General features: G+C 37.1%; 1 protein-coding gene across 5 annotated transcripts in view; it reads left to right on the top strand.

The window, feature by feature from the left end:
• VPS8 (VPS8 subunit of CORVET complex) overlaps positions 1–26,951 on the top strand; it is a 285,565-nt gene that overhangs the window by 29,164 nt on the left and 229,450 nt on the right. For all 5 annotated transcript variants that reach the window (XM_043473511.1, XM_043473513.1, XM_043473510.1 and 2 more), the window contains 8 exons: positions 4,307–4,431; positions 5,198–5,284; positions 7,639–7,706; positions 12,213–12,366; positions 12,466–12,525; positions 13,789–13,896; positions 19,159–19,239; positions 21,357–21,527. In XM_043473511.1, coding sequence (XP_043329446.1) covers positions 4,307–4,431; positions 5,198–5,284; positions 7,639–7,706; positions 12,213–12,366; positions 12,466–12,525; positions 13,789–13,896; positions 19,159–19,239; positions 21,357–21,527 — 854 coding nt within the window. The remainder of the gene's footprint in view (positions 1–4,306; positions 4,432–5,197; positions 5,285–7,638; positions 7,707–12,212; positions 12,367–12,465; positions 12,526–13,788; positions 13,897–19,158; positions 19,240–21,356; positions 21,528–26,951) is intronic.

Raw genomic sequence — 26,951 nt, 5'->3', positions numbered from 1 at the left:
ATTACAGTTGATACCCTCTTATGAAATGCTTATTGAAAAGAACCAGCTAATTGAAATTGGTTAGAGAATTGTTAAAAATTACAAATATATGCATACCTTCAATATTTTATTTTAAATGAAAATAAATATTCATTTCTCCTCTAATCTTTTATACAGTCCAAAACTGTTTGAGTTTCTTTCTACCAGTTGGCGGTCTGCAGTATCCTTTTCTGGCACAAGTTGCATCAGTGATGGGTCATGCAAAATTTGTACTTTTAATTAAACAAAAGAGGTAAAAGCTTAGGTACCTGTGAATCACTCGAGGTGTGCAAATTTTAGATTTTCATAGAACTTTTCAGTTTTCTGCAGTTAGCATGTCCATACCTTACTTCATGACAGTTATTTAGAGCAGCTCATCTTTACCAGGTTCTAAAACAGCGGTCATAGAAATAGCAGCTTGCTCTTTTCCACTTATTTCATCAGTTGACATACTGTTGAATTAACATTTTTTAAGTGCAGTGGTATTTATAGTGGCATGAACAGATTTGGAAATGAATACAATTGACTCTTCCTAAGCATCTGCATTCTAGAAAATAGCCAGTTATCTGTGGGGAGTCAGTGTATCCTGGGCTTTAGTCAGTAAGATTAAAGAGGGAATGGAGAGCTTTAATTCTGTGTGTGTTAGATGGTCAGATACAGTGCTTCTGCTGTTTTATGAACATTGATGAAAAATGTTTCCTAATCTCTCTTTTCTTCTTCTTCTTTGGTCTTAGAGAATATTTTAATGTGCACAAAGGAGTAGTATTGAAGAATGGTGAATACTGGTGATAAAAGTAGAGCTGAATGCATATAATTTGATTTTGATCCTTTTTAGGATTTAGGTATTTCCTTCTTTGATGGTCTTTAGGGAGTAGTTAAATTAGGGGTGAAGAAATAGAGCATTAGGTTAATTTTGGTATGTGGAAAGAGCAGAAATTCTTGAAGTATGTTCAAATTTAGATTTTATGGCTATTGTAGACTTTATATGTTATTTATGGCTTTTCTTTGTTACTTAGTCCATTACTCTTAAGCCTGGAATATGCTGAGGTCAACCCTAAGTAAAGTGTATTTTGAAAGGTATACTAATAAAGAAATAGATGTAATTCATTGCACTGTCAATTTAGATGTGCTTTTTGTGGTATCTGGGCTTTGAGTTCTCTTAATTGATAAGCTGCTTATTATCATTAAAATAATTCTTTGCATGTGTATCATTGGATAGTTTTCATATTTTTCATAGGCATTTACAAAATTTAAGCTCTGTACCAACTCTGTGAAGCTTATAGGAAAAACGGTAGTCTCATTGCATTTTTTTTTTCCCTCAAGAGCCCCATTGGAGGAGTAGAACATGGAAAGCTCTGATTTTCACCTTTCTTATTTCTGTTCGGGTCCTTTTGTTCCTTCTGTGTAACTTTAGATATTGTTTGAAAGAGGTTTTATGTTTGTCTTCACCAAGTACCTTTCCCCAGAATAGTCTAGAAAAATCTGGACTACAGCATGTTCTAGTAGAAGAAACCTCTTCAATAAGACCCTGCTTTCTTCTTTCCACAGAAATTCTGTCTTTTCCGATTTTAGTTTAAATTGCATAGGTTTGTTAATATGGCACCATAAATACAGAATGTATAATGACACCAATAAGAATTGATAAGTATCCTTGTGGAGTTAAACTATATTACATTTTATGCACTGTCCATTACCTCACAGCCATGCTACCTTATAAAGGGACATTGTAAAGATAATGAATACATTGTAAAAGTCAAGGGGAAAAAATTGACAGTCTTCATTAGCAGAGTCCTGTGGGATATAATTTTGGTACATATTTTAGGAGTGAACACTGTTGACAATTTGGTCCCTGTCTTAGCTAGTTTTTAGTACAGTCAGAAAAAGAATCATTTCTGCGTTTTTAATGTAGAGGTTAGTTGTGTCTTTTTCCTTCCCTCTTTACTTCTTTTTCTTAATGGTACCATTAGTCTCTATTTTGTCATACTCTTAAATTCTCCTATGCTTACTTTCCCTGAATTACCAGTTTAGTTCAGTCGTTCAGTTGTGTCCGACTCTTTGCGACCCCATGGACTGCAGCACGCCAGGCCTGCCTCCCTGTCCATCAGCAACTCCCGGAGTTTACTCAAACTCATGTCCATTGAATTGGTGATCCCTAAGTTATAAGAGTACTTAAATAGTCAAATTTAAAGTAAGAACTTTGTTAAAGCAATAGTTAGTGTCTTTAAGTACTGGTCAATCAGAACTGTGTAGTTTGGATATCAAAGCAGGGACTACAAAGATCTTAGCAAGATGCTGTTCTGACACTACTCTGACCTAGAGGGCAGACAGCCAGGCTAAATGGACTTTTTGAGACTGGTGCAGAATTTCTGTCTCTGTCCTCTTACTTTTTCAGTCCATTTGTTGGACTGCTCACATGACACACAATGGTAGTATGTATACAACACTGTTGCCCAACCAGTGAATCTTGACAATTTGCAGAACAGGGTATAAGGATCATCTACTGACTGTATAAAGTAGCCCTGACAAAATAAGGATCATGGAAAACACTATTAGGCATGCAATTCAGTAGAGCAAAGTAAAATGTGATGTCATATTTAGAGTCAGGAAAAAGGCAATTTTAATAGTTTGGATTAAACTGGAAAAGGGAGGAAAATATATGTAAGGATGGAAGCAAATCAGGAAAAAATCTGTTCTTATGATAATTTTAGATGTGAATAAACATAGGACTTCACATCAGACCTTGTATATTATGAATTTTATTCCTTTTCAAATGTTCATCTTGGAAGGCTAAGATCTAAAGTGACATCATAAAACATCAAATATTTTCTGTGTGCTGGATACAGCCACTAATTGTGTCAGAACTGAGACAGTTAATTAATTGTGACATTAATTGTGTCAGAACTCCTGGGGAGGGTGGGGATTGCTATTTAAGCCTGCTTGTGAACACAGAAAAATATCCTTACAGTATTCACTTTGGATGGGCAAAAGGGCTTACCTAGTATTATTCCCTGCATTTGGGAATGAATGTCTTTAGGCTCTGTCTGATGATAACTGGGTTTACCTTTATGGGAGGAAGATTTGTAAATATGGCATCTATTAAGATGATTGTCAGATGCCTTCTGTGTGCAAGGCACTGCCGTAGGCATTCTGGGGATGTTAATTCTCTCATGATCTCAGCCCTTAGATAGGTCATAGTCTAGGAGTGGGAGTAAGATGTATTTACCTCCAAAAAGTCGCACATAGATAGTGAAGGGAAGCACACACAATTACTGGGGGAGTTAAGAGAACTCCTGATTGTGCAAGTATGGTGTTCCCCTCCTCACCCCACCCCCCCAAAAAAACAATTAAAGTTTGGTGTTCCCCTCCCCATCCCCCCCAAAAAAAGTTTGTAGACATGCTTTATGTTTAAAATTTTTATTTCATTGTTTTCAAGTGGGTACAATAATGAGCTCTATATAATATAAAATAAGCACTGCCTAGGAGAAGCCCTGGAGAAGGCAATGGCAACCCACTCCAGTGTTCTTGCCTGGAGAATCCCAGGGACGGGGGAGCCTGGTGGGCTGCCGTCTATGGGGTTGCACAGAGTCGGACACGACTGATGTGACTTAGTGCCAGCAGCAGGGGAAGCCCTAGAGGAATTTCTTCTAATTATTAGATAATAAAGTTTAGTAATATCCAAATGCTTCCTAGAGAAATCAGAGGTGATGATGGCAGAATCCTTGCCCTTAAGTAACTTAATTTAGTAGAGATTTGAATTATTTGCTTTTAGCATATCAGCTGTTGATGCTTGAAAATTTTCTTAAGTTGTTTAAACATACCCTATGATTTTATTTATACTGTTCATTTGCCTGGTAAATCTTTTCCTTCAGGGATAATATAAATGTAAATTTTAGCCAAACTGCAAATAAATTTTGATTTTTGAAGTTTTAAATCTGCTGTAAAAGGTGGTATTTCATGTACCTTGCATTCTAAAAATAGCAAAAAATACAGTTCTAGAATGAAAGTTAGTTGGTTGTTCCAAGAGATACAGTTTTCTTAGTATTTTTTTAACATTAGCAAGTTTTGTATTATGCTTCCTTGTAGTTATTGTTTTTTCTGCATTCTTAGTGTCTAATTCAATGCCCACTGTCTAGTAGGTGCTCAATAAATATATTTTAAGATGAACATAACTTCATTTGATTCTTTTGATTCTTACTACCTCAAAGTGTTTGAAAACAAGCCTATGCTATGTACATATTTAGTCACCCCTTTATTTCTTTCACTTGATTTTATCAATTGCTTTCTTTAGATCAGAATCAAGCTTTGCGACTCTGCTTGGGTAGCACTAGTGTTGGAGGTCAGTATGGAGCTATCTCTGCCCTCAGTATCAACAATGACTGCTCAAGACTTCTCTGTGGCTTTGCTAAGGGACAGGTAAATAGGAACTTTGTTTTACCTATAAGACAGTGTAAAATGAGTTAAACTTGTTGTCTCTAGATCAGTATCTTGAAGACAAAAACATGTTATAAAGTGATATGTCTGTCTGTAAAGCTAACCTGAATTTGCTTGGTCTGACTTTTGTCCAAATTTTTAAATTAAGTTATTGACTGAGCCAGAGTCTATGATTTTTAATATCTCAATTCATATGTCCCTATATGTAAATAGCTTTTATAAACCAACCAGGCTGTTATATAAAATGTACTTTCTTTCTGTAGTGAGGATGATTGTTGTTGATTTTTAAGTACAGTATATTCTGCTTTGTAACTGTATCCCTGGACACAAATTGGGTATTTGTTTTTACTTCTGAAACTGGGCAGTAAGTTTTGTTTCTTCTCTTCTTCTGTCACTAATTGGTTTGACTTCACATGTCACTAATTGGTTTGGCAATAAGCCCTTTTTTATAATTTTTACCAGTGCTAAAGACATTGACTCATTAAAGAAATCTCTTTGACCTCTCAGTAAAAGAATAAGATTTAAAATCTGAAGGGAAAAGTAGACTGGGTAGGATGAGGGGAGGATGAAGATGGAATAAGGGCCCCATGCTTTAGTGGATCTGCAACCTTTAGTTATGTTTTAACTTTATAGTTCTTTGTCTGTAATGTTTATAGACCAGGAATAGATTATTTCAGCCAAAAGCCAGGATACTTAAGTCCAAAAAAGAGCAATAAATTTGTTTTTAAAGCATTTAGTTGTCTTATAGATCACTATGTGGGATTTGGCCAGTGGAAAGCTTCTAAGATCAATAACAGATGCTCATCCTCCGGGAACAGCAATATTACATATTAAGGTACAGTTCTTATTTTCTTTTTCTAATAATCTTTATTATTATGCCCTTGTATCCATTTTAAAGTAGATTTTTTTATAAACAGAATCCTTGAAAGTGAACTGTCTTTTATGTGACTGGCCCAACAAGATGTTTTCCCAAGTAAAATCCAGATACAGGCTATCATGGTAACATTAAGCTATAAGTTGTGTTGACATCTAGTAGATACAGCAGAAAAGAGTAAATTGAAGTGATCCTAGACAAAAGGTTGGCAGCAAAGACAGGCAGTACCCTGCTGAAAACTCACGTGCAGACTTTAAAAGGGCTTTTTACTTTTTTGCTTAGTCCACCAGGATTTTACTGCTGAGGTGGTGTGCCCTGTCACACTTTGTTGGGAATTACTTGAAGTTCAAGGCACCGGTTGTGAAAGAACCAAGGTTTGCATTATGTTTAGAAACGAATTTCTTGGTTTATTTTCTTTCAGGCCTCCAAAGGAAAAGCATCAAGGTTCGAATCTTGACTTTCTCCTTACATGCCTGAAAAAAATAAACCACCTTAGGTAACATTTACTTTATAAATACAGTGTGAACCTTGGTTTTCGTATACTGTCAAGCCCATGTTCAGAAGTATAAAATATACAGGATTATAACTAGGGAAGTCTAAAATCAGGTCTTCTGGATTTTAATCATGTACACATTTGGTTAGTTAGCTGTGCAGACCTCTCTTATCCATACATATGCTTTTTAAAGTCTGGGAGCATCTGGAGTTTGTGTCTGCATCTCGGTTAGTTACACAAAAAGTCTTTTGTGACAAAGCGGCATTGAAGCATTTAGTAACAATGAAAACAACCAAGACAAGTAAAAGTAGAGAGAATTTCTCCTCTTTCTGAACATCATGGCAGTTTATCTTGACCTGTTTTCATACGGCATGCGCCAACTTCTAATATGTTATTGTTTGTGTTATGTCTTATCTCCTTTAATAGATTAAGGTCTTTGAAACCAGGATCTGTTTCTCTTTTATTTTTGTGTGTTACATGTAGTAGTTGCTCAATAAATGTTTGTTTGGTGGTTTATGAAAATCCAATTCATTTGCAGAAAAAAGCAAAATCTTTGGGAGAAACAATAAGAAACAGAAGAGGTAAAGACAGAGAGAAAAAGGCAGAAGAAATGAAAGCAGAAGAATGTAGCTGACATTGAAAGCACACTTGTGTTGCTTGGGAATGCCACAAGTATAGACACTTCTTAGTAATTCTGAGGCCTGCTATCGACAAAGGCTACTTAAGCCGTCAACCTCTTACTCATTCCAAACTTAACCCTACACATCTCATCAATAATAATTTGGGCTTTAATTCATACACACACACACACACACACACGTCTCTGTGTGTGTATATATATAAAATATTTATTTAAAATTAAATGTACTACCGTACTAAATTGAAGTATATCATAAAACACATACACAGGAAGTAGAAAATAAATAAAAATTATGAATGCCATTATTTTTTCTACACTCCACTTTGCAGCTGCTCAGCTAGGCCTTTGAGAACCATGGTGTAGGACTTCTTTACTTTGCCTATGTGTGGTTGAGGAAGATGCATTTCATAGTAGCCTCCTGTACCTCAGCCATTCCAGAAGAGTCCAAAAGTATGCCAGTTAGGATGGTTTTACAACCTTTGGGGTTAGGGACACTAGTCACTGGAAGTGACATAAATAAAGTTATTCAATTTGGTGTCTATTGGCATGCACATATACCAGGCCTCATCAGCCCTTGGGACAGTCTCTCATTGTGGACATTCTTTATTGAGTTTTCCAGGGTAGATAATAGTAACTAAAGTATACTTTATTGAAGAAGACTGAAGGGGCAGAACATTTTAGGAAGAGTTGCATAAAAAGTTAAACTCTTTAAATATAGTAGATTAACTCTTCAGTTATTCAGAAAACATATTCTAACAAACTTATTTCCCAAATACATCAATTATCTTTTACTGTGTGTGCCTTTATTCTTGAGAGCTAGGATATACTCTGTAAGTATATCCAAAGTACCCTATTCAGCTTAATAGCAAGTTTGAAAAAATTAATACAAGAACCCAAGTAGAGAAGTTTAGGGCTTTTATGAATCATAGTTAGTATTTTTCTTTTATCCTGTTGAGAGGTGGTTTTACTTCTTTAAAGTCTCAGTTTTTAATGATGTTGAACCATTTTTATTCTAAATATGGGTAAGTTTTTATGTTTAGAGTAATGAGGTCAGTCTAGGTGATTTCAAATGCTATTAAATGTGTTTGTCTTGTGTTTTAAAAATTTTATAATTTTTCCCCTTTTTAACATTTGACTGGTTGTTTAAAAATCGTTAAGAAAATAAATTCCTTCTCTGTTTAGTTTACAGATGATCCAACTCTTGCAATTTGCAACGACAGCGGAGGCTCTGTTTTTGAATTGACGTTTAAGTAAGAGACTATTGGATGTTTGTAGACAAATGAAAAGATTAGCGCCAATTTAATGACTTGAAGTTGAATATGAAGAGGTCTGGAAAACCCATGTGATTGTAAATAGGTTGTGGCTGTGTATTACACTTATCTGGGGAGGCTTATAGAGCATATGGAGCACCACTCCTGGTCCCCCAAAATTCTGTCTCAGTACATCTGAGTTGGGATTCTAGACTCCTTCTCCCCAAAGTGTTCCTAAACTCTGTCAATCTTAGAAACTATTATCCTGGACTATATCAGTAATTTCAGTTTAGACCCCAGGCCCAGTTGGTTATAACCATAATGACCAGGTGTACAAAGTTCCTTTTGCCTTGGAATTGCCCTGTTTACTCTTTAAATAAAGGGAAAGACTGTTTAGATATGTGTAAGAACATTTATAAATCTGAGTTAAAAAAGACAAAAAAATTCAATGTGTATTTTGTTTCCAAAGTTCTTCAAAGTAAGGACTCTGTTTCTTACATGTCACATGACTCCTGACAAGATCAAGTCCAAAGTAATTGTTTGAAAAATACCAGTTCAGTTCAGTCGCTCGTGTCCGACTCTTTGTGACCCCATGACCCGCAGCACGCCAGTCCTCTCTGTCCATGTCCATTGAATCGGTGATGCCATCCAACCATCTCATCCTCTGTCGTCTCCTTATCTTGCCACCTTCAATCTTTCCCAGCCTCAGGGTCTTTGCAAATGAGTCAGTTCTTCGCATCAGGTGGCCAAAGTATTGGAGTTTCAGCTTCAGCATCAGTCCTTCCAATGAACACCCAGGACTGATCTCCTTTAGGATGGACTGGTTGAATTTCCTTGCAGCCCAAGGGGCTTTTGAAAGTCTTCTCCAACACCACAGTTCAAAAGTATCAATTCTCTGGCGCTCAGCTTTCTTTATAGTCCAACTCTCACATCCATACATGACTATTGGAAAAACCATAGCCTTGACTAGATAGACCTTTGTTGGCAAAGTAATGTCTCTGCTTTTTAATTATGCTGTCTATCTAAGTTGGTCATAACTTTCCTTCCAAGGAGTAAGCATCTTTTAATTTCATGGTTGCAGTCACCATCTGCAGTGATTTTGGAGCCCCCCAAAATAAAGTCAGCCACTGTTTCCACTGTTTCCCCATCTATGTGCCATGAAGTGATGGGACTGGATGCCATGATCTTAGTTTTCTGAATGTTGAGCTTTAAGCCAACTTTTTCATTCTGCTCTCTCACTTTCATCAAGAGGCTCTTTAGTTCCTCTTCACTTTCTGCCATAAGGGTGGTGTCATCTGCATGTGTATCTGAGGTGATTGATATTTCTCCCAGCAATCTTGATTCCAGCTTGTGCTTCATCCAGCCCGGCATTACTCATGATGTACTCTGAATATAAGTTAAAGAAGTAGGGTGACAATATACAGCCTTAACGTACTCCTTTTCCTATTTGGAACCAGTCTGTTGTTCCATGTCTGGTTCTAACTGTTGCTTCCTGACCCGCATACATGTTTCTCAAGAGGCAGGTCAGGTGGTTTGGTATTCCCATCTCTTGAAGAATTTTCCACGGTTTGTTGTGATCCACACAATCAAAAGCTTTGGCATAGTCAGTAAAGCAGAAATAGACGTGTTTCTGAAACTCTCTGGCTTTTTCAATGATCTAGCAGATGTTGGCAATTTGATCTCTAGTTCTTCTGCCTTTTCTAAAACCAGCTTGAACATCTGGAAGTTCACGGTTCATGTATTGTTGAAGCCTGACTTGGAGAATTTTGAGCCTTACTTCACTAGCGTGTGAGATGAGTGCAGTTGTGCGGTAGTTTGAGCATTTTTTGGCATTCCCTTTCTTAGGGATTGGAATGAAACTGACTTTTTCCAGTCCCGTGGCCACTACTGAGTTTTCCAGGTTTGCTGGCATATCGAGTGCAGCACTTTCACAGCATCATCTTTCAGGATTTGAAATAGCTCAACTGGAATTCCATCACGTCCACTAGCTTTGTTCATAGTGATGCTTCCTAAAGCCCACTTCACTTCACATTCCAGGATGTCTGACTCTAGGTGAGTGATCACACCATTGTGATCATCTAGGTCATGAAGATATTTTTTGTATAGTTCTTCTGTGTATTCTTGCCACCTCTTCTTAATATCTTCTGCTTCTGTTAGAAGCATACCATTTTTGTCCTTTATTAAGCCCATCTTTGCATGAAATATTCCCTTGGTATCTCTAATTTTCTTGAAGAGATCTCTAGTCTTTCCCACTCTATTGTTTTCCTCTATTTCTTTGCACTGATCACTGAGGGAGGCTTTCTTATCTCTCCTTACTATTCTTTGGAACTCTGCATTCAGATGGGTATATCTTTCCTTTTCTCCTTTGTTTTTTGCTTCTCTTCTTTTCACAGCTATTTGTAAGGCTCCTCAGAGAGCCATTTTGCTTTTTGTATTTCTTTTTCTTGGGGATGGTCTTGATCCCTGTCTCATGTACAATGTCACAAACCTCCGTCCGTAGTTCATCAGGCACTCTATCAGATCTAGTCCCTGAAATCTATTTCTCACTTCCACTGTACAGTCGTAAGGGATCTGATTTAGGTCATACCTGAATGGTCTAGTGGTTTTCCTTACCTTCTTCAATTTAAATCTGAATTGGGCAGTAAGAAGTTCATGATCTGAGCTACAGTCAGCTCCCGGTCTTGTTTTTGCTGACTGTATAGAGCTTCTCCATCTTTGGCTATAAAGAATATAATCAATCTGATTTCGGTGTTGACCATCTGGTGATGTCCATGTGTAGAGTCTTCTCTTGTGTTGTTGGAAGAGGGTGTTTGCTATGATCAGTGCATTCTTTTGGCAAAGCTCCATGAGCCTTTGCCCTGCTTCATTTTATACTCCAAGGCCAAATTTTCCTGTTAGTCCAGGTGTTTCTTGACTTCCTACTTTTGCATTCCAGTCCTCTATAATGAAAAGGCTATCTTTTTTGGGTGTTAGTTCTAAAAGGCCTTGTAGGTCTTCACAGCACCGTTCAACTTCAGCTGCTTCAGCATTACTGGTCAGGGCATAGACTTGGATTACCGTGATATTGAATGGTTTGCCTTGGAAGTGAACAGAGATCATTCTATTGTTTTTGAGATTGCATCCAAGTACTGCGTTTTGGACTGTTTTGTTGACTATGATGGCTACTCCCATTTCTTCTAAGGGATTCTTGCCCACAGTAGTAGATATGGTCATCTGAGTTATATTCACCCATTCCAGTCCATTTTAGTTCGCTGATTCCTATAATGTCGACATTTACTCTTGCCATCTCCTGTTTGACCACTTCCAATTTGCCTTGATTCATGGACCTAACATTCCAGGCTCCTATGCAATATTCTTTACGGCATTGGACCTTGCTTCCATCACCAGTCACATTCACAACTGGGTGGTATTTTTGCTTTGGCTCTGTCTCTTCATTCTTTCTGGAGTTATTTCTCCACTGATCTCCAGTAGCATGTTGGGCACCTACTGACCTGGGGAGTTCATCTTTCAGTGGCCTCTCTTTTTGCCTTTTCATACTGTCCATGGGGTTCTCAAGGCAAGAATACTGAAGTGGTTTGCCATTCCCTTCTCCAGTGGACCACATTTTGTTAGAACTGTCCACCATGACCCGTATGTCTTGGGTGGGTGGCCCTACACGGCATGCCTCAGTTTCATTGAGTTTGACAAGACTGTGGTCCTTGTGATTAGATTGGTTAGTTTCTGTGATTGTGATTTCTGTCTGTCTGGCCTCTGATACCCTCTCTCAGCGCCTACCGCAGTACTGTTGATTTATTCAGCTGATGTTTATTGGCTATCCCCTATGTGTAGGCATTGTTCTAGATACCAGAGTTATGGCTGTGAACCGGTCAAGGTTGCTACTCTTGTAGAACTTACATTCTAGTTGGGGTGGGGGTAGGGAGACAGACAATAAACCAACACATAACTTTAGGTATGAGTGCTGTGAAGAAAATAAGACAGGTCAGTGTGCTGGAGTGCATTTGAGAATAATTCAGGAAGGCTTCTCTCTGAAGGTGACATTTAAACAAAAACCTGAACGATAATCTGGTCAACAAATGGAAAGACCTGGAAGAAGTGTTCCAGGCAGAGGGATGTTCGAGCACAAAAACTTTGAGGTGGGCACACCGTGACCTGCCGGAGCGGTGGACAGAAGGCCAGTGTGGCTGTAGCATGTGTTTCTCAGGAGCAGTAGCAGTGGGAGAGGAGTGAAGGCAGGAGAGAGATCACATAAAATCATATAGGACCTTTTAAACCTGGTAAGAGGCGATTTTATTTTGTCTACAGTGGTAAGCCATTGGAGAGGGAGAAGCCATAGGAGAAGGTGGTAAATCTGACCCTACGTTGAAAAGGACGTGCTGATGTCATATGGAGTTTGGATTGTTGGGGGCAGGAGTAGGGGTCAGGAGGCTTTTGTAGTCATCTCTTGTAGAGATGTAGTGCCTTGGATCATTGCTAAGTTGATTCTGCATTTTTGTGTTACCTTTTCAGGAGAGTGATGGGAGTGAGAACTTGTGAATCTCGATGCCTGTTCAGCGGTTCCAAGGGTGAAGTTTGTTGTATTGAACCTCTCCACTCTAAGCCCGAGTTGAAAGATCATCCCATCACACAGTTTTCCTTATTGGCTATGGCATCCTTAACAAAGGTATTTAGAAGATGAAGCTCATAACTTAAGACACTTTGAATACCAAAAATCTGAAAATTGCAGGGTAAATAGTTAAAATATATTTTTTTTCCCATAAAGATACTGGTCATTGGATTGAAGCCATCCTTGAAAGTGTGGATGACTTTTCCTTATGGACGGGTGAGTAAGCCTGTACATCTTATGGGCAAAAAGACCATGTCGGGAGGTTGGGGGAGATGACTCACGAGTGGCGAATTCTGTGAGGCTGTCAGAAAGCTAGGTAGAATGGATATCAGCTCTCTGTCTGCTTACCTTGATGTGACCAAAACAGTGTCAGCTGGCAACCAGAGCAGTGTCCTGGGGATCACAAGATCTATACTTTCCTACCTTTATTCTGTTAAGTTTTCTCCCATGAACAGCTGCTGCTTTGATATTGAACTACTGAGAGAAAGCAGCCCACCGTAACATAGTGTGAATTGTTCTGAAGTATTCTTTCCTGGGTTTCTTCTGCTTGTGATATTTCATTTTGGGGGATGCTTCTTGCAATGTATTATGCACACCTCAGTATCTCTTTTCCTTCCTGCTTGGATGCTTGCAAAGTGATGTTTTCTTCCAGTGAATATATAAGGAGAGGCATGGATGGGATGTGATGGAGAATGATGGTATAGAACCAAGACTAGTTCAGAAAGTAGGCCCTGTAATGAGGGAGCTCACTCTTCAGTTTTCTTATTGGTACTCTATCTCTGGGCCCCAGGCCTGCCCTTTCAGATGGTAGAGCCTGCTCAAATCAACATTAACTGTTCTTAGGTGACCTTCATTGACTAATTGAGATTTATCATGGTATGTGTTTGCATCTTTGTTTTTGTTGATTTTTTCCCCCAATATTTTATTATGAACATTTTCAAATAAATAGAGAAGCTGAAAGGATTTTACATTAAACATCTATATACCTATCATTGTAAAACTCTGACCATTAGTATTTTATTGTATACTTCATTATATACTTGTTTATTGTCATTCATTCATCAAATTATTTTTTTAAAATGTGCTTCCAAGTAAATTGCAGAAATTAGTACTCTTTTTTTCCCCCCTAAATATTCAACATGCATATGATTAAGTACAGTTCAGTATTCAAAGATTTTCCTTTGGTAGAAAAATTTACATACAACAAAACACACAGAGCTTGAGTGTACACTTGCTAAACTTTGCCAAATATAGATATTTAAGTAACCCAAACTTCTGTCAAGATGCGGAACATTATTGTCCACAAAGGAGGTTCCCTCTTGACGCTTCCCAATCAATCCGTACTCCACTGGAATTTTAATGAGAAATTAGGAGAAGTTTTTATCAAGGAACACCAGTCCATTGCTGTTTTAAACCAGAGTTTTCATTCTTCTTGTGTTAACAATAATTTTTTGTTTTTTTTTTTTCCTTTTTACCCAGATGGATCCTTCTAGTGTTCCATTGCTGGCCTGGCACTTCGTGGCAGTGCATAATTATGTGAATCCCATGCTTGCCTTCTGCAGAGGAGATGTTGTTCATTTTCTCCTGGTAAGTCCTAATATGATGCTACATCTGTGCTGAAGTCCTTTGTCATAGGTTATCATTCTGATTCACCAGTAATTTAATATTGTGTCAAAGAAATATACTATCATAATTCTTTGGAGAGAGAGTGACCTATTTAATTTTTGAGGCTTTAGTGGTTAACATGGAAAACCCTCAGCTCCATGCCTCCTCATGGTGTATTTCTTATTTCCATCTCTTTTGACTAACAAATAATTAATGGTTTATGTGTATGTGTAAATATTTGAATGTACATAGGTCTGTATTAATGGCTTACCTACCTACATGTAGTGTGTTTAATAAAGCAAGTATCATTGAGCACCTACTATGTCCTTTACATTGTAATGGACACAAGGCAATTGGAGGACATATAAAACTTAATTTCTTCTTAAAAATAGGATAAAATATGGTTTGAAAGGCAAAACCAGTATGTTCATTGCTACTAGTGAGGACAGTTTAAGGACTCTACTATGTGATGAGAATTTAAAACTTGGTATAAGTTGGGAGCATGAAGAGATTAGTGTGGATTACAGAGGCTGTGGTAGACTTTATGAAGGGCACAGGGCAAATACTCCAGGAGGGCTGGATGTACATGTTGGGGGAAATAAGATGAACTGAAATACAGAGATGAGAACGTGCCTGTGGAATCCCTTCCTGACTTTCCCAGCTCAGTGAAGCGAGTGCCTCACTGTCCACCTAGTTTCTCCAGCTTGAGACCCAGGAGTTGTCTTTCAGTTGCATTTTTCTCTCTATTCCTGCTCCATCGCACATCCTGCTGACTCTAATTTACTTCCTTTTTTTGTCTCCCCTATTGCTGCTTCCATAGCCTAAATCACAGGCATTTCTAACCCAGGCTCTGAAGTAGCTTCCTAACTCGTCTTTTGCCTCAGTGTCTTTTTACTTCTTTTTTTAATTGACATATAGTTGATTGACAGCATTGAGTTAGTTTCTGGTGTACAGCAGTGATTCAGTTTATATATGTATATTCTTTTCCAGCTTTTCCATTGTAGATATTATGAGATATTGAATATAATTTCCTGTGCTTTACAGTAGGACCTTGCTGTTTATCTTTTATCTATAATAGTTTGTGTCTTCTTATCTCAAACTCCTAATTTATCCCACTCCCTCTTTCCCCGTGGTAACAATGTTGGTTTTCTATGTCTGTGAGCCTGTTTCTGTTTTGTAAATAAGTTCATTTGTATCATTTTTTTAGATTCCACATATAAGCGATATCATGTATTTGTCTTTCTCTGTCTGATTTATTTAGTATGACAGTCTCTAGGCCCATCCATGGTCCTGCAAAAGCATTGTTTCATTCTTTTTTGTGGCTGAGTAAATGTACCACATCTTTATCCATTCATCGTTGATGGACATTTAGGATGCTTCCATGTCTTTGGCTTTGGTGTCTTTACATACGCCAACATCTCTGCCAGGAAAGCTCTGTGCTCTCTTCTGCATTATCCTAGCTCATGATTAGCGTTGCCTTCCCTGACCTACTGACCTCAGTTAGCATTTCCCACTACAAACATCCATAATACCTTCTTTTATAACATTCAGCACTTCTAAATTCCTTATTTAATATTTTTCTTCTTCACTAGACTGAAAGCTCCATAAGTCTAAAACCAACCCTACCGCTATATTCCAACTACTTGGACAGTACTTAAATATGTAGAAGGTCAGTAATAAATGTTAGTAGAATTAATAACAGGGAGAAACTTATTGTTGAAAATAAAGTTGAATATATGGCATGGATCTAGATTAGAGGTTGGCAGACTATGGCCTGTGGACCTGGCTGGCTACTTGATTTTGTGAAGTTTTATTTCATGCCCATTTGGTTATGTCTTATTTATGGCTGCTTTTGCACAACAGTGGCAGAGTTGAGTAGTTATGACAGAGATTGTATGCTCTGCAGATCCGAAAATATTTACTGTATGGCCTTTTACAGAAGAAGTTTGCTAACCTCTGATCTAGATTGTATAATAATTGCCCTAGATTGGTAAGGGGGAACCATCACAGGTTTTTAGGTAATTAAAGTGATATGATCAAAGTGACATTTTAGGAATAGCACTGTAGAAATAGAAAAAAGAACCGATTATAGGAGGTTGGAGGGAAATAAAGGGTTTTGCTCTTGTAGTAAAGCAAGTGAGGTCTTTAGACAAGGATGGTTGCAGTGAGAGTTAGGGATGGCATTTTGAAGGAAAGACAAGGCTTTTCATGGGGACTGAAAGACATAAAACATTGCATTTCTGGCTTTGTATTTTAGAAGCATGACATATTCAAAGAGTAGAGTTAGGGAAGGATAGTGTTGGGTTGGAAGTGAAGGTAAGACTTGAGTAATGTTCTCTGGGCTGATTGGCAAACCAGGTCTGGGGTACAAATGCGAATTCCAGGATTGAGAAGGTAGTTGAAGCTCTGTAAATCAAAAGCGAGAGCATCCCATAACGTTGGTGGACACTCGTGTAAGGAAAAGGAAAACAAAGGCAATAAGAAAGGAGGATCCTATAAAGGCATGTGGAGGTAGGTGGGGAAGTAGAACAGTTATAGCATCACAAAAGACGGAGGAGGAGAGGCTTCAGGACATTATCAATTCCAGTGTAATATCAATACCAAAGAGAGATCAAGGAAGAAGACTGAAGGCAAGGCCACCAGATATGTAAGAAGTAGCTTTTTAGAAACATTTCAGAGGACTAATCATCAGCGGAATTGAAGTGGAAGCTGAATTTATAGAGCGTTGTTAAAGAAATGGATTTCTAGAAGAACAGACTCACACTACTGAGTACAGTGTTTGGTTGCAAGAGGAGAAAAGTTCTTAATTTTCTGTAAGAAGTAAATCAGGGGAAAATTTTTGTTTTTTGAAGATGGATAAGTCAGAAACCTGTCTGATAGCAAGAGGATAAAGGACTTTCAAAGAAGTGATTAAATATATTAGCAGAGGAGGGGTAATATTAAGCAGTGAAGGAGGGAGTAGGATTCAGAGTTTATACAGGTGAAGCGATTTTCTTTAGTAAGGACTTCAGCCAATCTTAAAATAGTTAATGCTGGCCTTGATATTTTTGTTTATGAAACAGTTTCAACATATGCAAGATACAAAACAATTTGGTGCTTTCTTATTTTCATTTTACAAATGAAACTGGAAGAAGAAATGATTTACCTTTGGTGACTCAGCTGTAATAGTGGAACTTGCTCTTAAACACGTGGTTGTAGATCTAGCTCCTTTTACCAGAGCCTTCTTTCTTACTGGGGAAGTGACTTAGGAAGTAAAGATGGGAAGACATGAAGGGCTCACATTAAATGGTCTCAGTTGTTTGTTATCTGGTGAGGTCAACATGACAAGTGATGGGACTCGAAGGCAAAGAGGAATTGGGACGTAAAGGGAAAGAAGGACCTCTAGGACACTGCTATGGGAAGTATGCAAGAAAGCCCAAGTTGAATTGAATGTCATGAGTTTCAGGCAGGTCACTGTATTGTGTCTGTCTTCTTCAGTGCTCTGTTGCCTTGGAGCAGAAACAGAACAAATAAGGACAGCTGAAGATTATAGAGTGTATACATATGCATATATAAGTACAATATTAACACTTGAAGTCCTGGGAAATTTCGGGCTGTTTGAGCTATGCTAGTATCATATTTCAGAAAAGCCTAGTTTTGGTCACTGCAGCACCTTTTTTTTTCCTTTTAATGTACTTTTGTTTTACATTTTTTACACCATGCCACTAATCCTATTTTATGCTTTAACTTTGGCTAAATACAGCTATTGATGTGATGAAGTTAGTTTGTTCTGAGTATGACAGAGTGAATGTTACATTTGCCAGTACAGGCATATCCTGGGGATATTGTTGGTTCCGTTTCAGACCACTGCAATAAAGCAAATACTGCAATGCAGTGAGTCACGTAAGTTGATTGGTTTCCCAGGGCATAGATAGAAAAGTTATGTTTGCACTACATTGTAGTCTAGTCTTTTAAGTGTGTAATAATATTATCTCTAAAGAAAAGCAGTGTACATACCTTAATTAAAAAATACTTTATTGCTTAAAAAAAGCCAAAACAATTACAATAGTAACATCAAAGGTCACTAATCACAGATTACCATAACAAATAATACTGAAAAAGTTTGAACTACTGCAAAAATGACCAAAACATGACACAGAGACAGGAAGCAAGCGAGCAAATGTTGTTGGAAAAGTGGTGCCAATAGATGGACGCAAGGTTGCCACAGATCTTCAGTTTGTAACACACACAGTATCTGGAAGCACAATAAAGTGAAGTGCATTTAAAACATGGTTGCCTAAACTGACAGCTTAACCACTGTCCAGACATACCATGGATTATACCAGATATACTACATACCCTTGTGAGTGATTTTTTTCATTTGTTTAATAGTTTCTTTAGTTATCAGTATTCGTTTTACCCATATTTTGAATGGAAATCATGTTCTAGGTGGATTGACTAGGTGAGAAACTTTTTAAAGTCTCTCAAACAGTAGCTGATATTCAGGTTTTGTGTGTGTGTGTGTGTGTGTGTGTGTGTTTCATTTATTTTTATTAGTTGGAGGCTAATTACTTTACAATATTGTAGTGGGTTTTGTTTTGTCATACATTGACATGAATCAGCCATGGATTTACATGTGTTCCCCATCGCGATCCCCACTCCTACCTCCCTCTCTACCCGATCCCTCTGGGCCTTCCCAGTGCACCAGGCCCAAGCACTTGTCTCATGCATCAACCTGGGCTGGTGATCTGTTTCACTCTAGATAACATACATGTTTCGATGCTGTTCTCTCGAAACATCCCACCCTCGCCTTCTCCCAGAGTCCAAAAGTCTGTTCTGTACATCTGTGTCTCTTTTTCTGTTTTGCATATAGGGTTATCATTACCATCTTTCTAAATTCCATATATATGTGTTAGTATGCTGTAATGTTCTTTATCTTTCTGGCTTACTTCACTCTGTATAATGGGCTCCAGTTTCATCCAACTCGTTAGAACTGATTCAAGTGAATTCTTTTTAATGGCTGAGTAATATTCCATTGTGTATATGTACCACAGCTTCCTTATCCATTCGTCTTCTGATGGGCATCTAGGTTGCTTCCATGTCCTGGCTATTATAAACAGTGCTGCGATGAACACTGGGGTGCACGTGTCTCTTTCAGATTTGGTTTCCTCAGTGTGTATGCCCAGAAGTGGTATTGCTGGGTCATGTGGCAGTTCTATTTTCAGTTTTTTAAGAAATCTCAGGTTGTTTTTATTTCATCATCAGGTTAAGAGAGACGAATCTGGAGCGATACATGTTACTAAGCAAAAGCATCTTCACCTATACTATGATCTCATCAACTTTACTGTGAGTACTATTGAAATGAAATAGCCCCAATTACTTTATGTAGTTGTTTTGAGTCCATGTTCTGTTAAGGCTCCCAGGATTTCTGCCATAAACCGTGACCTTTAGGATCATATAAAATGTGGACAGAAGTGAAGTCCTGCTTGTACTGAAAAAAGTCTTGATATTGGTGTGATGCTACACATTATTTTTATTGTCCTTCAGCCTGCTGAACACTGGCAAGATCACCAAAAGTTTTCTTTAAAATCTTGAATAGCTCAAAGGGTAGATCAGAATAATTTTTTCAGGGTCATTGCTGGGCTTTCTTTGTAAACTCATTTTGGTACTTCTGAGTATGTCCTCATTGGTTCAGGAGATACTATTTTCTTTTTTTCTTTTTTTAGGAGATACTATTTTCTTGTGGCTAAAAAATTTTGCAGAGTTCTCTCTACCATGCATCTCGGTCCTGAGCAACCTTTTGGTTTAAAAAAAAAAGATTATTTCCTTTCGTATCAATTTTTATAATAGATGATTTATTAATTTAGATGCACATTGCTTTTTAAATCTCACAAACTTGATTTAGAAATAACACTTTTTTCCCATATACATTTCATGAAATAATTTTGTTCAACCTCTTCCCATGTATATTAGACATCAGTGTTTTGTCATTACCAGAATCCTTTGTGGAATTGTATAATATATTTTTCTAGAATTCATCATTGTCACTTGCATTTAAGATGTTTGAGGTATATTGGTTTTTTTTTGTTTGAGGTATAACTCTGTAAACATCTGCATATGATTCTGTCCCTGGAAAAAATTTCCCAACCACAAGTAGTCATTCTAATAGTAGGACAGTGAGTGTTTTTCATTTGTCCTGTGACATATGCATGATGTGACCCCTAACTGCATTGCTTTGTAAGTTACCTTTAAAAGGATTGTTTACAACGTGTCAACACTTAAAATAGTGAGAGTCTAATCCCAAGAATAATTGCTAAACATGCTAACATTCTTGGTCATTCTTTCTGTTAACCAGGTGACTTTTGAAAGTGTGTAAAATCTGGCACTAAGTTTGTACAAGGCTGAATAATGTGTCTTTTCTGAATAGTACTTTGTTTCTCAAAGTAATCAAGAGAGCACATTACAAAAGTTCTTTGTAAATGGTTTGAGTGTCAAACTCTGTTTTCTGAGAGACAATGTTTTTTTTGAAAAACCAAACCCTTCCCTTACAGCAGCCACTACAGTGATAAAGCATATACACATGTAGCATAGTTAAAATAGAAAAATTGATCCATTTTCAACTTGATTGTTTTTGATTGTTATTTGATTATGCAGATAATTTCTGAGCATGGGAAGAGATCATATAAATAAACCAAAACTAGTATCAGAGAAAGTGCAGGGGAAATACTTTGTTCTGGCTAATTTAGAATTCTAATTGTGCAGATTTTAAGACTTCATTTATTTCTTGGGGAGGAATTGAGAATTTTCAAAAAAATATTTTGAAAATAAATTGTATATATAACCCAAGAAATTTAATCAAAATGACATCCTTTGGCAGATTTTAGCATTATTACTACTTTTAAAATTGTAGTAGTACTCATTAACAAATATTCAGACTATATAGAGAAATAGAGCAAAGAACTCTGCTGTAATTTGTAGGTATGTTTTGAAGGAAATATATATTTTTTAAATAGTTTCCATTTTAAAATATGTAATACTTAAATGCTAATGATCATTCTTTGACCAGCTAGGTTTATGAGGTTTCATTCACCATTTTGTTTGATTAATGTCAAAACACTAGAAATGCAAAGTTGGTCACTTTTAAGTTATTGTGTCAATGTAGTACCTTTAAAAAAATTTGGTAAAAAACAATTTATCCCATAATATCTATTAGGGCTCTTAGTTAGCCTTCTTTTATATTATGAATCACTTTAATACCATCAAAACTCAATACTGTGCTGTGCATCTGCTGTTCCTTGGGCTGGTACTGAGTAGTTCTTGCTGTGATTGTGTTGTCATCACCTGATTGATTAAATGGTTAAGGTCCTCAATGTCATTTAACTGAGTGGCCAAGCTTTCTTCTTGTCCTGGATGATGATGTGGAATGGGCCTCACTTTTGTGTTTCTGTGTGCTTGAATTATAGTGGATAAACTCACGCACAATTGTGCTCTTGGACAGTGTAGAGAAGTTGCATGTGATTGATCGGCAAACTCAGGAGGAACTGGAAACAGTAGAGATCTCAGAAGTTCAGTTGGTCTATAATAGCAGCCATTTCAAATCACTAGCCACTGGAGGAAATGTGAGCCAGGCGCTGGTAAGGGTGATCCATTATTTTAGTATTGTTTTGATAAACTTGATATTTTGTTGTTGTTTTATTTTAAGAATTCTGAGGGGTTAACTTTATGTCTTGATGTTTCTTTGAAAACCACTAACTGGGTTGAAGTGGTTGTGAATTTATATGTAAGTATTCAAGAATGTGAATTAAAACAATAATTCCTGTTATCTTCTGTTCAGAAATGTGACTAATACCAAAGAATTTTAACTTTTATACTAAAAATAATGAAGTGAAATTTAAAGTTCATAAGAAAGAAATTGTAAAAGCAAGATATTTTAGAAAGTTTTATATGGTGACAACAAGCCTGATTTAAGGAATTAAAGACTAGAGAGACAGGTAGCTTGTAAGGCTTTGGAAGTATATGGATAATTGCTAAAGACTTGAACAGGTATGAACACTGCAGTCATTGAAAGGCAAAGAGAGCTTTGAGAGAAAAATTCTTTAGGAATGGGAGATAGATGAAATGTAGGAGTCTGCAGAGAAGGAAGACCTAAAAGTTATGATTTTAGTATTAATTTTACTATATTTTAAGCAATGACAATGGCATTTAGCAATTTTTACAGGTGTGTGTGCCAAGTCTTTGCGACCCTATGGATTGTAGCCCACCAGGCTCCTCTGTCTCTGGGCTTGTCCAGGCAAGAATACTGAAGTGGGTTGCCATGCCCTCCTCCAGGGGATCTTCCCAACCCACATCTCTTGTGTCTCCTGCATTGGCAGGGGGGTCCAGTCCGATTGCTGGGTTGGGAAGATCCACTGGAGATGGGATAGGTTACCCACTCCAGTATTCTTGGGCTTCCCCTGTGGCTCAGCTGATAAAGAATCCACCTGCAATGCAGAAGACCTGGGTTCCATCCCTGGGTTGGGAAGATCCCCTGGAGAAGGGAAAGGCTACCCACTCTAGTATTCTGGCCTAGAGAATTCCATGGACTGTATAGTCCATGGGGTCACAAAGAGTTGGACAGGACAGAGTGACTTTCACTTCACTCTTTACCACTAGTGCCACCTGGGAAGCCCATTTACATAGGTAGTTTACAGTTAAATTACTTGGAATTGTGATCTCATGTTTCCTAATCAGTAATCTTTAAGCAGGAAATTTAGACTCTTGTTGAGCTTCTCTGCATAATTTCTTGGAAAAAAAAATAGTAATGAAGGTCATATTTATGAGTGTCTACAACATAATATCTAACCATTGCTCAAATCTCCCTGAGATATTAGAACTTCAGAGCATAAATATATGTGAAAGAGTCTTCCAGTATTTTCAGAATTTAGAAACTAGGAAAATCCAGAAGAAATGGTAATTCAGTAGAATTCACTAGCTTAAGAATAATTATGGTCCCACACTTAGACATTCTCTTTTGTCTGGAAGTGTAAGTGTCAGTCACTTGGTCATGTCTGACTCTCTGTGACCCCATGGACTGCAGCCCTCCAGGCTCCTCTGTCTGTGGAATTTCCCAGGCAAGAATATTGGAGTGGGTAGCCATTTCCTTCTCCAGGGGATCTTCCTGACCCAGGGATCAAACCTGGGTCTCCCACATTGAAAACAGATTTTTTTTCCATCTTAGCCACCTGGGAAGCCCCCAGATCGGCTCTCCCTGACTCTTAGCAACTGTGGCGGCGGTGGCAGTGGTGGCAGTCTGAGTGATTATTAAAAACACTGATAGACTTTGAATTTGTACTTTCAGCCATGATGGAATAGTGGGGACTGGATTTGCTCTCCTGTCTGGGAAAAAAAAATCAAGGGAAAAAACCAGAAAACAAAAACAGTAATTTTCAAGATATTAGTGAACTTGAAAATAGAACAATAGGATCTATCCAAAATGAAACCGAAAAAAATTAAAAAAAAAAAAAAGTGACCAGTGAGGTAGCGTGAAGTAGCCTAATGTTTAGTAGAAATTTCTGAAGGAGAGGAGAGAAAAAATTAGAAGAAATAATGGTCAAAAACTTTCCAAAACAATAAACAGAGAAGTTCAAGAAGCTCAGTGAACCCAAACACAAGTAAAATGAACAGATTGATTGAAATGAATTGGAAAGAGGAAATATTAGAGCATGCAGAGGAAAAAGACACATTAAATGCAGAGGATCAGCAATAAGTGTAAGAGCAGATTGCTCATCTGACATAATCTGCAGTAGTCTCCAGAGAAGATATACCAAATGGCCAAAAAGCAGATGACAGGATATTCAACATCATTAATCATTACGGAAATACAAATCAAAATCACAATGAGATACCACTTCATGCCTCCCGGGATAGCTGTAATCAAAAAGAGACAATAACAACTGTTGACTACAGTGCAGAAAAGTTGGAACATTCATATTTTGCTTGTTGGAATGGTGCAGCCATTGTAGAAAACATTTTGGCAGTTCCTCAAAATATTGAAGATTCCATGTGATAGAGCAGTTCTATTCCTAGCTAGTTACTCAAGAGGAATGAAGCCATATCTCCACAAAAACACTTGTATACAGATGTTCATAGCAGTATTATTCATAATAGCCAAAAAGTCAAAACAGTCAAAATGTCCACCAGCTGATAAATGGATAAGCAAGATGTGGCATGTCTATGTAGCAGAATGCTATTCCTCAATTTAAAAAATGAACTATTTACACATGCTAAAACATGGATGAACCTCAGAAATATTGTGTTAAGTGAAGGAAGCCATATGGAAAGACCATGTAGTGTTTGATTCTATTTATATGAAATGTCCAGAAAGGGTAAATTTATAGAGACAGATGTAGATTAATAGGACTGGGACTAAGAGTAGGAATGAGAATTGACTGGAAGTGGGTAAAAGTTATCTTTGTGGAGTGATGGAAATATTCTGAAATTGGATTTTGGCGATGGTTGAACAACTGTACATTTACCATATCATATACTTAATGAGTGAATTTTATGGTGTGTAAATTATACCTTAATATTGTCATTTAACAAAAGAAGTTGACTGTTTAAAACAAAAGTAATGATATTTTGTGGTACATACTTAATGATATGTAGAAGTAATAGGATGACAGAAATAGTACATGGCAGGGAGTGGGGAGAAGGAAATATGTTACTGTAAAGTTCTCAACATTATACATCAAATAGTATATTATGTAAGTGTAGACTGAGATTAGTTAAAGCTGCATATTATAAACACTAGAGTAGTCACTGAAAAAGTATCCCTTTATAAGTCAATAGTAGCAAAAAAGTGGATGTTAAAAATATTAAATTCAATGAAGCATAAAAAAAGAAGAGGTAGTACAGGTGGAAAACAATAAGATAATCTAAATCCAACTATATCAATAATTTTAGGAAATGGAAGTTGTCTAAACATTTCAGTTGAAAGGCAGGGATTGTCATACTGGATTTATAAAAAGCAAGAACCAATTCTATGCTGTCTCCAAAAAGCTCTCATTAAATAGAGTCATAGATAAGTTAAAAGTAAGAGGAAGGAAAAAGACATGTTGTGCAAATACTAATAATTAGAATGGCTAATTATTTTAATATCAGATTAAGTAGATTTCTGAGTAGGGAATATTGCCAGAGATAAAGAGAAATTTCAAATTGATGAAAAGATTAATTTGTCAAGAAGACATAATAATCTTAAAGGCTTAAGCACCCAATAACAGACCTTCAAAATATATGAGACAATAACAAATCTAAAAGGAGAAACAGTCAAGTCTACAATTAGGGTTTGGAAAATTCAAAACTCCTTTATTAGTAATTAATAGAATAAGTAGACAGAAAACCATCAAGGATATACAGAAGACTTAAAAAGAATTATTGACCAACTTGACATAACTGATATTTATAGAGAATTCCACCCAGCAAAAGCAAATTACAAACTTTCTCAAGTGCAGATGGGGCATCCAATAAATTATATGCTAGGCCATAAAGCAAACAACAGTAAATCGTTGAAAGAATCATTTGGGTAAATCTGGAGAAAACTCAAATATTTGGAAGTTAAGAACACCTTTATAAATAACCCATAAGTCAAAGAAGAAATCTCAAAGGAAGTTAGAATATATTTTGAACTAAATGAAAGTGAAAATGCAGCATATAAAAATCTGTGGTCTCAGACAGCTCATACAGCTCAGCTTCTTTACACAAACAACCCAGTTAAAAAGTGGGCAGAACATCTAAAAAGACATTTCTCCAAAGAAGACATACAGATGGCTCATAGGTACATGAAAGATGATCAGCATTGCTCGTTATTAGAGAAATGCAAATCGGAACAACACGAGGTATCACCTCACTTCAGTCAGAATGGCTAGCATCAAAGCATCTATAAATAATCAGTGCTGGAGAGAGTTAGAGAAGAAGGAACCCTCCTGCACTGTTGGTGGAAATGTACATTGGTCCAGCCACTATGGAGAACAGTATGGAGGTTCCTTAAAATAGTAAAAATAGAGTTACCATATGATCCATCAATCCCACTGCTGGACATATATCCAGAAAGAACTGTCATTCAAAAAGATACGTGCAGTCTAATATTCATAGTACTATTTACAACAGCCACGACATGTTGTGTGTACATGGAAGCAACCTAAATGTTCATCGATAGATGAATGGATAAAGAAGATGTGGTATATATATATACACACAGACACACAGTGGAATATTACTCAGTTATAAGAATGCCAGATACAGTAATACAGATGTACCTAGAGATTATCATACTGAAGTAAACCAGAGAAAGACAAATATCATATGATATCACTCATATGTAGAATTTTAAAAAATGATACAAATAAACTTATTTACAAGAACAGAAACAGGCTCATAGACATATAAAAACAAACTTATGGTTACCAAAGGGGAGAGCGGGGAGGGATAATTAGGAATTTGGGATTAATATATGCACACTACTATATCTAAACTAGATAACCAACAGGGGCCTACTGTATAGCACAGGGAACTATATTCAATATTTTATAATAATCTATAAGGGAAAAGAATCTGAAAAAGAATGTATATATGTAAAATAACTGAATCACTTTGCTGTACACTTGAACTAACACAGCATTGTAAATTAACTTCAAAAAAAATCTGGGGTCTATAAGTCAATTTGAGGGTAATTTATAGCTTTAAATGTGCTTCCTTGGTAGCTCAGCTGGTAAAGAATCCACCTGCAATGTAGGAGACCCCAGTTTGATTCCTGGGTCAGGAAGATCCCCTAAAGAAGGAATAGGCTACCTGTTCCAGTATTCCTGGGCTTCCCTGGTGGCTCAGCTGGTAAAGAATCTGCCTGCAATAGGGAGACCTGGGTTTGATACCTGGGTTGGGAAGATCCCCTGGAGAAGGGAATAATTACCCACTCCAGTATTCTGACCTGGAGAATTCCGTGGACTGTATAGTCCATCGGATCACCAAGAGTTGGACACGACTGAGTGACTTTTGCTTTCACTATAGCTTTAAATACCTTAAAA

Source organism: Cervus canadensis, chromosome 7 (genome assembly GCF_019320065.1).
Source record: "Cervus canadensis isolate Bull #8, Minnesota chromosome 7, ASM1932006v1, whole genome shotgun sequence".
Lineage (NCBI taxonomy): Eukaryota > Metazoa > Chordata > Mammalia > Artiodactyla > Cervidae > Cervus > Cervus canadensis.
The sequence above is the reverse complement of the archived record's forward strand: the minus strand, read 5'-3'. Positions and strand labels throughout refer to the sequence as shown.